A 12,121-nucleotide genomic window follows, 5' to 3' on the forward strand; every position below is an offset into this window, starting at 1 on the left:
TCATCTGTCACTGTCTTTAGTAACAGTGGCCCAAAGCTAAGGGTGAATAAAATACGGATGATATTACTACAGGTAATCATGTACACATTACTTCTCTAGGCAGAACGTCAGTAAGAGTGTACAGTTAATGCTATATACAGTTATGCTAGCATTTAGTATGTATTCTATGAAGAATGAACCTATGACAAAAGACTGCCTTCAACACAGGGAGCAGAAATCATTTTATTTTTCCACCACTAGGTATGCTGAAATTGATAGGTAAAATACATACACACAGAAGAAGAAAAAAGTAACATTTTTTTTTCTTTCATCAGCTAGCTGCAGTCAATCAGGCATTGGAGAAGGAATTAAAAAAAAACAAATTTATGTCATGCACCCCAGCATATTAATGCAAAATTGCAGCTGAACACAGTTCTCAACTTTCAAGAGGCAAAAATCTTACCTTTTTAACTGTCACACCATCCTTTGGAGTTTGCTTTGTTGACAGATTGTACCCAATCATCTGTTTAGCAAGCTGTTCAACAATCTCGGGGCTACAAACAAAGGAAAAAGGTTGGTTTATTGAAAGATATTAAAAGAAACAGTCACATAGATATTGTAAACAGCTTGAATATTGCAACAGAAACAATTTATTTATGCTTTCTTAATTTTAAAGACTTACTCTTTAGTTAGATGAACTCCTCCTTTTAATCCACTATTGAAAATACCTTTTCCTCTCCCTCCAGCCAGAATCTGTGCCTTCAGAACAATTTCCTTTGCCTCTGTAGAAGAAAAACACATTGCTTTTCTATCATGTGTAATTTATCACGCTTGTTAGTGTAAGTCTAAAAAACATTTCCAGGTTAGACTCTTTAAAAACAGAGAGAAGTTTTTCCATAACTAGTGAGCAATAAAACAAGAGTAAATTCAGCTTTTTTCTAACATAACCTTGCAAAAAAGGATTTTTCAAGGAAGTTAAATGGTAAATACACAAACTTTCAGCTGGATAGATATGTCATTATTTAGATCTAACCCGTGCCATTAATGCATGTGGTCTGCACAACCAATCCTATAACCAGCATACAATTTAACAGCTTACACTCTGGCACAGTTCTTAAAACGTGAATCAGATCATATTTTGCCTTAAATGCACAACAAACAAATGATCATCAAGGAAAATAAATTCCATTCCTTGCTCTCAACACACGTAAGCAAACCTATGGATGTGGTCCCAAAAGCAGCAATCCCTGCCTCCAAGTAACTGTGAAAACATGTTCATCTGTTTGTGAGGCATCACTTGAATCTTTGGCAATTGGAGGGTAACAGTAGCTTAGTAACAGCAAAGTGCAGCAAGACACAGTGACAAAAGCAACTGCACCAAGACCTACATTCCAAATAGAAGCAATCCTGACATCCCTAAGGAAGGTGAAAAGGGGAAAAGAAAAAACATCAACCAACCAACCACATCACTTATGATCTCTGCAGCTGCACGGACCATAGCAGCTCCTTGAAGCATAAAGGCCTGCCAGGTGCCTGTAAGGTGTTCATTTATACTAAGTATTGTCACTTTGCACATTTACCATAATACCACCAGGTATTTTGTGAAGTCTAAGATCCTAACTTTATCACAGCATTAAGCATGCCTAGAAAAGGCTAACCTTGCTACCCTTTTTTGAAGACTGTGAAAATCTGTGATTTCAGTGATGTATGGATTAGGTCACACCCTGAATCACAAGATCCTAATGTAAGTATGCAAGAAAACATGAGTATTTGTTGTTAAACTGGCAAGACAAATTTATGGTTTAAGTTGCACAGAGGACATGAATACTTTCACTCAAACAAACACAAGCTTTCTACACTCCTATTACATAAAACCATTTTACAGATGATTAAATATTACGTTTAGAGGTGTGGCAAGTTTTGGTGCAGACCTGCTCTGACACGGCATCACCTCAAAGTTCCGGTGTAATAAATGTCAACAACCGGAAAAGAAGCTGGATCTTAGGATAGAATAAATCTTATGAAATAAATATTGTATTTCTTGTGATAAAACAGAAAGGCATTTTTAACACAGCTGTTGGAGGTACTGCACTAAGAGATACCTGTTTTCCAAGCTTCTCAAGGCAAAATCCTTCCACACGTTTATCCATCCAGTAACATTTGACATATATCATTCTGAACCTCAAAAGCCCTCTCCTTGAAAATACTTCATACATTCCAATATATTCATGTTCTAGGCTCCCTATTATTCATGCCACTGCAAGACAGATAACAAGGAAATTTAAATGCAACAAAAAGTTTTATATCAAGTATTTCCTAAGCACACAAATTATTAAGATGAATTAAAACTATAAATCACTTTCCAACCTACAGAAGCAAACTCTAAAATCACAACAGCTGCTGTGATAAAGGATCTAATACAGTATTCTTAATAGATACTGCAAGTATTTAATTAGATCAGTTTTAGGTGCCAACCATCCCGACAATGTGAGTTTTGATTGTCACTGATATGGGATATCAATTATGTGAGTGATCATTATCCTCATTCCTAACCGGCATGCTACAGGAGTGCTGATTATCTCCATTTGGCTACAACAAATGAAGGGAGAGAAAGGAATTAATGTGTACGTTTTTATAATCCACCAGAGGACTATCAAGGCAATACAATAACTTCAGAAAAACAACTATCAAAAACATAAACAAGCACACTAGACAGTAAGCATAACCATGTAAAGATTAGACCTGAGGAACTAATCAATATGGCAGCTCAGCAGGGCACAGTACAGCAGGTTCTCCTTGTCCTGGGGGAAACCAACAGGAAGCAATTTAATTCAACAGTTATTTGCCCGAGCTCTCTAAAATGAAGTAAACCAGCCAGATCTTATTTTACAGTTACTAGGCTTGATCATTCAGTACTTACCAAGCTGATTCAGTACTTAACATCACCATTGCATTTAAAGAGCTGATTTCTGGAAATGCCCAAAGTTTTTATGTTATCCCCTGCCTGAATTTCCAAATTATGTTACAAAAGACCACCCCAAAAGAAAAAAAAAAAAAAGTGGGTTTAGCTGGAATATATGAAGTAACTCACTTTCACTTGTAGGGTCCAATAAAAACAGATTAAAAAAAGAAATCTAAAAAAAGGTCTGCAAAGTCAGCATTAAACCAATTAAAAACAAAACCATGTAATTAATTTCCATCAGCATCTTTCCAAATTGCTGTAGTAACACTGGAAAAATGTTTAAGCAGGGCTGTGCGGTTATAAATACTGGATTTTAAGAGAACCTAGCACAAGCAACATGTCTTTACACTGCCATAAACTGTAGTGCAATGTTTTCAACAGCAGTGCATTTGGCAATTAAAGGCTTCAATGAACTTCTGTGTATGTCCACTGACAACCCTTTGTGTAAATTAAAAAAAAACCCACAAAACAAAACCACAAACCCCCCCAAGAAACAGAAATATCAAAACTGACTGCTTCTTACGTATGCATAGATATATATTTTTTTTTGTCATAATACAAAAAAAAAGACTGCTTTTAAGTGTCGCTAATTTAGCAGCAAATGGCCACAAACTGCTCCATGCAGATTAATGATGAATTTCTGGAAACAGCATGTGTTCTTAACTAATTATAGCTTGAATACATTAATATCTCAGGCTTAACAGTTTATTCACTCATTCTTTTATTTGTCTTTTTTACATTCATCTACAGAAAAAGAGAGACATGAACATTTCCACAGTCCTTTAAAAAAATGGAGCAAAATACATCTTGCCCCTAAGTCAGATGCCAATAAATAAGCGAGACCTTTACTTCTCAGTTTAAGATTTCACAACTGTAGTTGGGTCTAAGCACATTTCTAAAAAAACTTAAATCCAACCACACAGAAAAAAAAAGCCTGAAGTACTTTTCTTTTAAATAAATTCAGATGTTTCAGCAGGACAGAATATAACACTCTGAGGGACAAGCATCCCCGATGCTGGATTCAACAATGTACCCCCTTCTCTTCAGTCAGCGCTGTGAATACATGTGGCAGCGATACTCCTTGCAATTGTAATAGGCTCAGTTCTATAATAAAAAGCCTATTTAAAATCAATAAAATCAGTCCTGCTTTTGGGAGCTATGATTACTCCGGTCCACTGGTACTGCTTGCAGCAAAAATGAACAGCTTGTCCTCAGCCCACTGCTGTGTATATTTAACTACTGAATCCTTGATCATGAAACAATATACTGAGAACCATAGTTCTGCTAGTTATACGGTATGCTAATTTATTACCTGTGAACAACTTTCCATTATTATTGATACGACTGTGTGATTGCAAATTAGGCGTGTTAGTAATTACATTAAAATGTGCTGCAGCTTATCAAAAATAAACTAGTGTAGAGAACAGACAATGTAAGACTGCATGCTAATAGGCTTCACTCTTGCCCATTTCTGAACAAAAGATTTTCTATCAGAGAGTACTTGGGACTACTTTGGCAAGGCACGCTACACTACAGAATTAGAGCACAGGACTGAAAGGGAGGTCTCACACAAAATCCTAATCACATTGCTGCCACACCATATGACTTTCAACAGTTCTGCTTCTCTATCCGCAGGGGCTCTGTGAAAATTAATTAGCGTCTGCACCTCTTTTAAAAATGCAGGACCCGATTCAGTATTACATTAGTGTATTTTTACCCCTGTGTAAGGCAAGTGATCACAAAAGGGCTGACTCCAAACCCTGGCAGCACCGTAAGTACAGCAGCAACAACAAAGCATCACTGGAAAACGCACTGACCTCTCTTGCGATGAGCTTAATATACATTGCAAAATAGATGGAAGCAACCCAGTGTCATGGGAGCAGTGCAATGAAGACAATTGAGGATGTGTCAAATCAAGGTCTTACGAAGTACTGTCTCCTTACTGACCCAAACGTGAGAATAAACACAGAGTTTATAAATACACGAGAGCTGTTTCTACAAAGGCAGCAGGGGTTAACAAGACTCCTCCACCCTTCAGTATGCACAGGACCACCCCAGTCTGGCATGGACAGGCAGATACTAACTAGTTGCAAGAACTTTGCTAGATGGGGTATATGAACCTGCAACCAGATCCAAAATCTCCACCTCTATGAAGAGGCAGAGGCCAACCTGATGGTGTATTTACCTGGTAAGGCTCTTCTGAGGGACACAAATCTCTGTTACGCTTGGGCATGTGCAACTTTAAGCCTCCTTTTGGCCAGGCAAGCTTTAGTCACCATCTTTTTCATGGTTGTCTAGAATATTATTCTACTAAGGACTGGCAGAGACTCCCATGGGATGACCAGTTCCACTCCCAACCACCTATGCTGGACACCGATTTCCTAAGACAGTAAATTCCGTGCTTCCCTTCCCAAAGCAAGGCTTTACCGGCACTCTGCTTTATAACTTAGCTTTCATAACATGGGAGTGGAGGAAAACAAGGCAAACATTACAGATCTTTTCTGAAAGCAATTATAATTCATTTTGGATAGCACAAGAACTATAAAGATATCAATACAACCCAGAACGCCTACACGCTGTTCCTACTTCAGTTTCCTCACCAGTGTTGATGTAAAACTGCAAATGCTCCAGTATCATGTAAGGGTTCTAGACAACTTCCCCCAGACTGCATCTCCACAGCTTAGAGCTTGTCTTCCAAAAAAACGTGGTTCGCCTTACAAGTGCTGGAAGGGTCAAGCTTGGGTTGATTTAATTTTCTTTTTTTTGCCTACCTCTAGCTGATCCATCAGTAAGGAAACCTGCTTTTGGGGGGTCTTATCTGTCCTGTTCTGTTATTGTTGCTTGCTTCTTTCTTGTTTTAATGCTACCACTACCACCTGAGTTTCTAACTTACCTTTGGGAAAGACTGGCTATAATTAATTTTCCAAATTTCAGCCATCCTGTTATACTGCTCAAGCAAGATCCTGTCAGGTGCTTATTACTTTTTAACAATACCCCTGTCCAGAGACACTCTGGTATACTTACTTCAGCACAAGAAAGAAGGAAGAAGTATAAAAGCTATAAGGAAGATCATAATAAACACAATACAATATTAAAAAAAAGGTAATAAAGTCTAATTCCCAAACTGAGCACTGTATCTTAAAGTTGCTGTAATAACTTATCTCATTTGGGTCTCTTTACACAAACTCGCTCTGAAATCTGAGACAGCTTTTCCCAAGGAGCAAGGATTGCTACCACTTCCATGGCTCCCCATCTTCGGAGAACCCCGGGGATGCAGCACCTGACACAGCTCCCACGCTCTGCCAAGTAAGCAGATTGAGATGGGAAAAAGAAGCCATCCACAAATTACCTCCCACATCTACAAAAAAATTATGGTGTGCTTAAAAGTCTTTAGCATGAAGTTAAACAATAGCTTTTTTTACCCCTTTAATTTTAATTTAAACTCTCTTCCTCTGTTATTTTCATTCTTCTATCACTAAAAAGTATTACGTTTTTACACGCCTAGTTTTACAACCTTTGGTTTTCAGACTAGTCTAGAATTAAAGTTAAATAAATCATCCTTTTTATAACTCCATACTTTTGAATATATTGTATACTTATTGCTAGATTATAAGCCTCATTAAAATCTATAATGATAAATTAGTCAGTCTCTTGATTCTGTCACTGCTGTTATTAATTGCTTTCATAACCATTACTACACACTTCACAGGTGATAAAAATTTTAAAGCTAGATAAAATCACCTAAGCTAAAGCTCACTCTTAATATTGCACTCTTAAACCTTCCCAGAGTAAAAGTAATCAAGTATGCACATGTCCTACATTTAAGTTAAACCTGATAAATTACTTATACAGCAGTCTTATACAGGAGCCTCACTAGATCTGGCAGCACCACTATAATGCGCAGAAAAAGGTGCAAATTAAGGAAGGGATAAAAAAAAAATAAATGTTTATGTGCTTGTTTAAAACTCCATGGGATGTCTTATTTTGGATATTTTCCAGCCTTTAACATTTTCTTTTTTTCAATGCAGGTTCTCATTTTTAATGTAGATTTCCTCTGTAATAGACACAGGGTGTAGGAAAAGTACTATTTGCCACATTTGCTTAAAAACACAAGAGATGTGGTTTGAAAACTCAGTCAGGAGAGGAACAAGTTCTTCATTTGATGGCAGAACACTGAAGCGTACTGACAATGAGCAAAAGCTCGCAGGCAACATCCATTCTATGGGTAAAACAGAGGAGGCCACTTTCTCTAACATGCAACGTCAACCTGGCATCCTGCACCATCCTGCATAGGGAACACCGAACAACATGGAAAAATCCATGCAAACGGACAATGTTCTTCTGTCATTACACCCATCGGTTTCATTCTTGCAACTTTTAGACTTCATAATATTATGTTATGCCAAAGTCAATACAAATTATGATTTCACTTTAAGAGACCGTAAAAGCAAGCAAAGAACACTTTTCCTTGTGTATTAGTTGAGCTCCCTATTACCTGACACCACCATGGAAGCTTCTCGGGATAATCTATTATACACTGAGAAATCTGGGCATGCAATGGCACGGGGTTTAGTAGACCTGTTTTTCTTACAAATACAAAATACATAGATACATCACAAGACTTGCTTTCTAAAACAACTGTCATTCAAAATTTGACATTTTCCCAGATTTTTAGCAAGTTATTTCTCTCCTTCCTTCCCTTTTCCCTCAACTACAAAAAAAATATGTTGTAGTGGAATGAATATACTGACAGTTTTCTTTGCATCTTTACCTTTGAAAGCTTACAAGGATTTCAAGTTTTCTTTGCCAATATCCTATAAACTTTTTTTTTTTTTTTTTTTAATAAAACACATTTTGAAGTTAGCAGACTCAGGCAGCTCAACTGTGTCCTAAATTCTTGCTTGAATACCATAACACCATTTGTTTTAATGCAATTCAGAGAACAGGTTTTATGCAATCTGTAGTGTTGAAGTCAAGCAGTCATTAAGAACAAACACTGTTCTCACCCCTAGCTGCAACAATACACACACCTGTTTTCCTGGAACACTTTCAAAATTTCATTCTTTGCGATTATGTATAAGGTACAAAAGACACAAAGCCTTCTCTGACTGATTCTAATTCTGTTATCATTACTGAACTGCAGAGATGATTTTGAAAAATCTGTATGTAGCGTAGAAAAGATAAAAATTAAGGAACATACATTCGTTTTTTCATAATTCACTTTAAATCATAAAAGAACTGTTGTAGTGGGGGATGTTTTCAAACATGGGGCACAAAATAAGAAAAATAAGCAAGTAACCAGGGAATTCACGTGGTAAAAAAGCAAGTAACTAGGCAGAGAGTAAAGACAACCGCAGCATCACCACTATTACTTAAGAAGTGTTAACAAATTCATAATGTAGTATCTGGCAGGTAAACCCCGTTCAAGTACAGACTTGATAACTAGCCCTTTTCTGAGTACAGTCTTTACATACAAGCCTGCTATGCCCAGCAAGATCCTTAGAAAATAAACATTACAATGGAGGGCAAAACTAAAAGAAACTTGGAGCACATCGCACCACGGTTGGGTGCAGAACCAACAGCCTTCAAAAGCATGAGAAACAGGCCACGTACTAAAAGGGAGGCATCTGAAGGTGGAGCAGCTCTAGATCCAATTTCCACAAGTTTGCCACTACTAGGGCTGGGCTATGTCCCTTCAAAGGGTTTCATCATCTATTTACTGCCTTGGAAACAACAGGACAAAGTGACCTGACAGCTTAACATGTGCATGCACCGCCCAGCCTCAGGGGACTTCCCTGCTTCCATGGTACTCAACGTCACATCAGCTGTGACCACATCAGTGGTCGTTTCTCCTCTTTACGGTAATTTACATTGACACAGTACCGATGCTTTCATCAAACAGGTAGTTATCTGGTAAATTTTAAGCGTACACTACTGCTAGCTTGGCATTTGAGTGCATGCATAAATATCTCCCTGAGTGGGACTTGGCCATGTTTTCTGAAGAAATTCTTACTGAAGCTCCAGACCTAAAGCTCTTCTACAGTTTGCATTTTTACCCAAAGCAATGAACATACTCAATAGCTCTTAGCTGAAAATTTACATTTTTAGCAAAATTAACATTTCCCTCCCAGAGACAATTACCATTAAACTATTCTGCTCTACCTCTTAGCCTTACATCCCTTAGTTTTTGCTTCACTGTGCAGGGCTGCATTAGATACCACACAGTTTGCTCTTCAAACCATAAATAAATCAACCTACACCCAAAACTAGAAACATGTGAAAGAATAGCAAATCTGGCAGTATTTTGATCTGAATCAAGCCCAGTAGATTGAAATGTCCTCCAGTAGTCCAATTCATTATCCAACTATGTGGAAGACATTAAGCAAAAAGCGTTCAGTGTATTGCTCAAATAATTTATTGAGCCTCTGAAGAAAATAATGCTAGACTGGTCATTATCTGGGAAACATCTGGATGGGAAAATGATCACATACAAGAATTTATGTCTGCTTCAGTAGTGCTAAAGACAGAAAGTTGGAAAGCTTTACTTTGGAGCTGCTATTATACCTATGCCCTTGTTTCCTGGCCCTAATTTTGAAGCAAGAGGAAAAAATTACACTGGTTTGCCACCCTCCACCAAAAACCAAACCCCCAACACCCTCTGCAACAGACACGCCCCCCCCCAAAAAAAAACAACCACCACCAACCCCCAATTAACAACAACCACCCCCTCACCCCTTACCTTCTGCACATTAAAAAGAACTACTTATGGATAGGAATTACATACTTAAAAGAGGATATTTTTAAGACCACAGTATTTACCACTCAAATGTAGTCTCATTTACAGAGGTGTTTTCTATTTGAAGAAAAAAAGAATATCTGACTCCACAATGAAAATAAGCACTATGGCATTTTAAGGAAAAAAATATTTTTTTCCAGCATGGCTTCTAATAGACGTCTAATAGCAGGTGTAAAATCCAGATGAAGTAAAAGCTAATAACAGAGGTGCTGGGCAGAGGGCTTGCACAAGGCTATGTGATATTTAAGTTCTTTTGCTGATATATGCAGGGCTTAAGTGATGAACAGGCCATCTGGAGTAGCAGTGAATTTCACCCAGAGTGAAAAGGGAAAAAAAAAAAAAAACATCAAGAAGAAAACTATCTGAATTGGTTCTGATGTTTCATTCCTGCCAAGTGGAGGTTAACTAATCGGAGACTTCTGGGCAAAAGGTTGATAATTTCCGTAACTCCAGTTCTAGAAAACAGAGTTATCCAAATTTGAAACAGACAGAGAAAGCTCACCACAGAAAGGTTTAAAGATGACAAAAGGCAATGAAATACAAAAAGGAACATTCATTTAAAAGAGAAACACTACAACTAGAAAAATAAGCATATTTATTTCTGGATATATTTTCCTGCAGAGTTTGCTTAAAATCCTTCTCAGGATTACTGATGGTAGTTTTCATGATATCTAGCTTTTCATTTCTTAAAACCCCTTCTGCATTAAGCTGTACAAAAAGAAATATTTTAGCCCTCTGGCAACTGGTAAATATTAACTATTGTAGGCAGATGAAGTTTCGTCTGTGGTAAGCACAACTGTTTATAACTTTATGTCAGATAATACCAGTCATAACCTAAGCACAACTAACAAGGGAGAAGACATACTGTCATCCTCCTCTTAAATTTTGTTTACTCATAGCATATGTGAAATAGAAGTGGTTGCCAAAATAATCTAATATTGGAAAAAGGTTAGGAGGAGATCCATTATAAAAATCTGTTAATAGTTAATTCAATATTCCAGACTTAATTATTCCACAAAAAGGACACTGATTAACGACACACTGGTGAATTCAGATTTAAAGCCCAAAAAATTTGTTTAGAAGATAAGGTGTCAAATCTTTATTACCTGAATGATGTCCTTTTTACAGCCTCATAAAGTTATCCAACCTATACAATTCCTTCATATGCATGCAGTGTGCCAGGTCATTCAACATAAAACCATCCAGAACGCATCCCTAACAATGCATCCGTGCCAATGGTAATTAGTCTTCTAAGAAAAAAAGCACTTCCTTTAGATATTTTTTCTGGGTTTCTTTTTTGATCTGTGATATTTTTCTTAATATCACACCATCTGCAGACACTTTTCAAAAACACTGGAGAAAGGCAATTTAGGGAACGTTCAAGATAAGGGATGTGGGACAGGGACAGGGAGGTGGGGGCGCAGAGTGCCACTTTTCATAGCTGTATAAAGTTTACGGTCTTTCATCTTGGGTGACTTCTTTTTTACACCATTGTATTAAACGTCTTCGGTGTTCTCTGGTAGAAGCAAGCTAATGCAAACTTTACAAATTCAGCTTGAAGACTAACTGTCTATCAGGGGAAGGTTAAGAGAGAGAAAAAAAAAGAAAAAAAAAAAAAAAAAGAGGTTTAAATTGTTACCACTACTCATGGAACAGAAACCATAAAAGAGACATAAGCTTGCAATGAGTGAGTTGGGTGGATCAAACAAGTTTCTACTTGCTTAGCATCATGAAGAAAGATTAAAGTAAATAACAGAACAAAAAGCCTTTTATGCCCTGAGATGAGCCTGTAATTCATGAACCTAGAAGAAAATATTAATAATTTAGATCACACTGTAATGCAGTTATCAAAATACATGTTGTATCCTTGATTTTAACCAGTAGCTTGTTAGCTGAACCATTCATGACCGTGCACTGTAGCAGCACACGCAGCTTCTCTTCTTGTTTCAGCCTCTCTGTCCCTTAGTTTTCTTTGTGGATTTATAAAGAGTTGCTTGTTACTATATGCAGCTACATGCTCTGTATGAGGATGCTGGACAAGCTGTTAGCTCTATCAACTTAACAATAGTTTTTTGAGTGTGATTTCCAATTAATTTCATTTTCTTCATTCCATGAGAAGCCAAAATTACAGAGTGCCATATGGTGTTTCATAAATAACAACTAAAAGTTATTTTCTAATCTTTAGGCACTAAAAAAACCCCATAAAAATACATGTGGTTGAACTGACACGAAGGAAATTAAGCTTTGGAATGCCTACAGATGCCCAGGAAGCTCCAATCACTTTCCCAGCCTTTTCACAGTTCAGACATGTCTGGTCCATGCTAGCCTCTGGATGTTACAATTAATCACAGTGTATGCCGCCGCAAAGATCATAATTGAGATCC

The 12,121-nt window shown here is 37.3% G+C and overlaps 1 protein-coding gene across 1 annotated transcript in view; it reads right to left on the reverse strand.

The window, feature by feature from the left end:
- SUCLG2 (succinate-CoA ligase GDP-forming subunit beta) overlaps positions 1-12,121 on the reverse strand; it is a 131,675-nt gene that overhangs the window by 71,802 nt on the left and 47,752 nt on the right. Inside the window, exons 3-4 of the mRNA XM_055707862.1 lie at positions 662-761; positions 443-533 (exon numbers count right to left, since the gene is read on the reverse strand). Of these exons, the coding sequence (XP_055563837.1) occupies positions 443-533; positions 662-761 (191 nt within the window). The remainder of the gene's footprint in view (positions 1-442; positions 534-661; positions 762-12,121) is intronic.

This window comes from Falco cherrug, chromosome 4, assembly GCF_023634085.1.
Source record: "Falco cherrug isolate bFalChe1 chromosome 4, bFalChe1.pri, whole genome shotgun sequence".
Lineage (NCBI taxonomy): Eukaryota > Metazoa > Chordata > Aves > Falconiformes > Falconidae > Falco > Falco cherrug.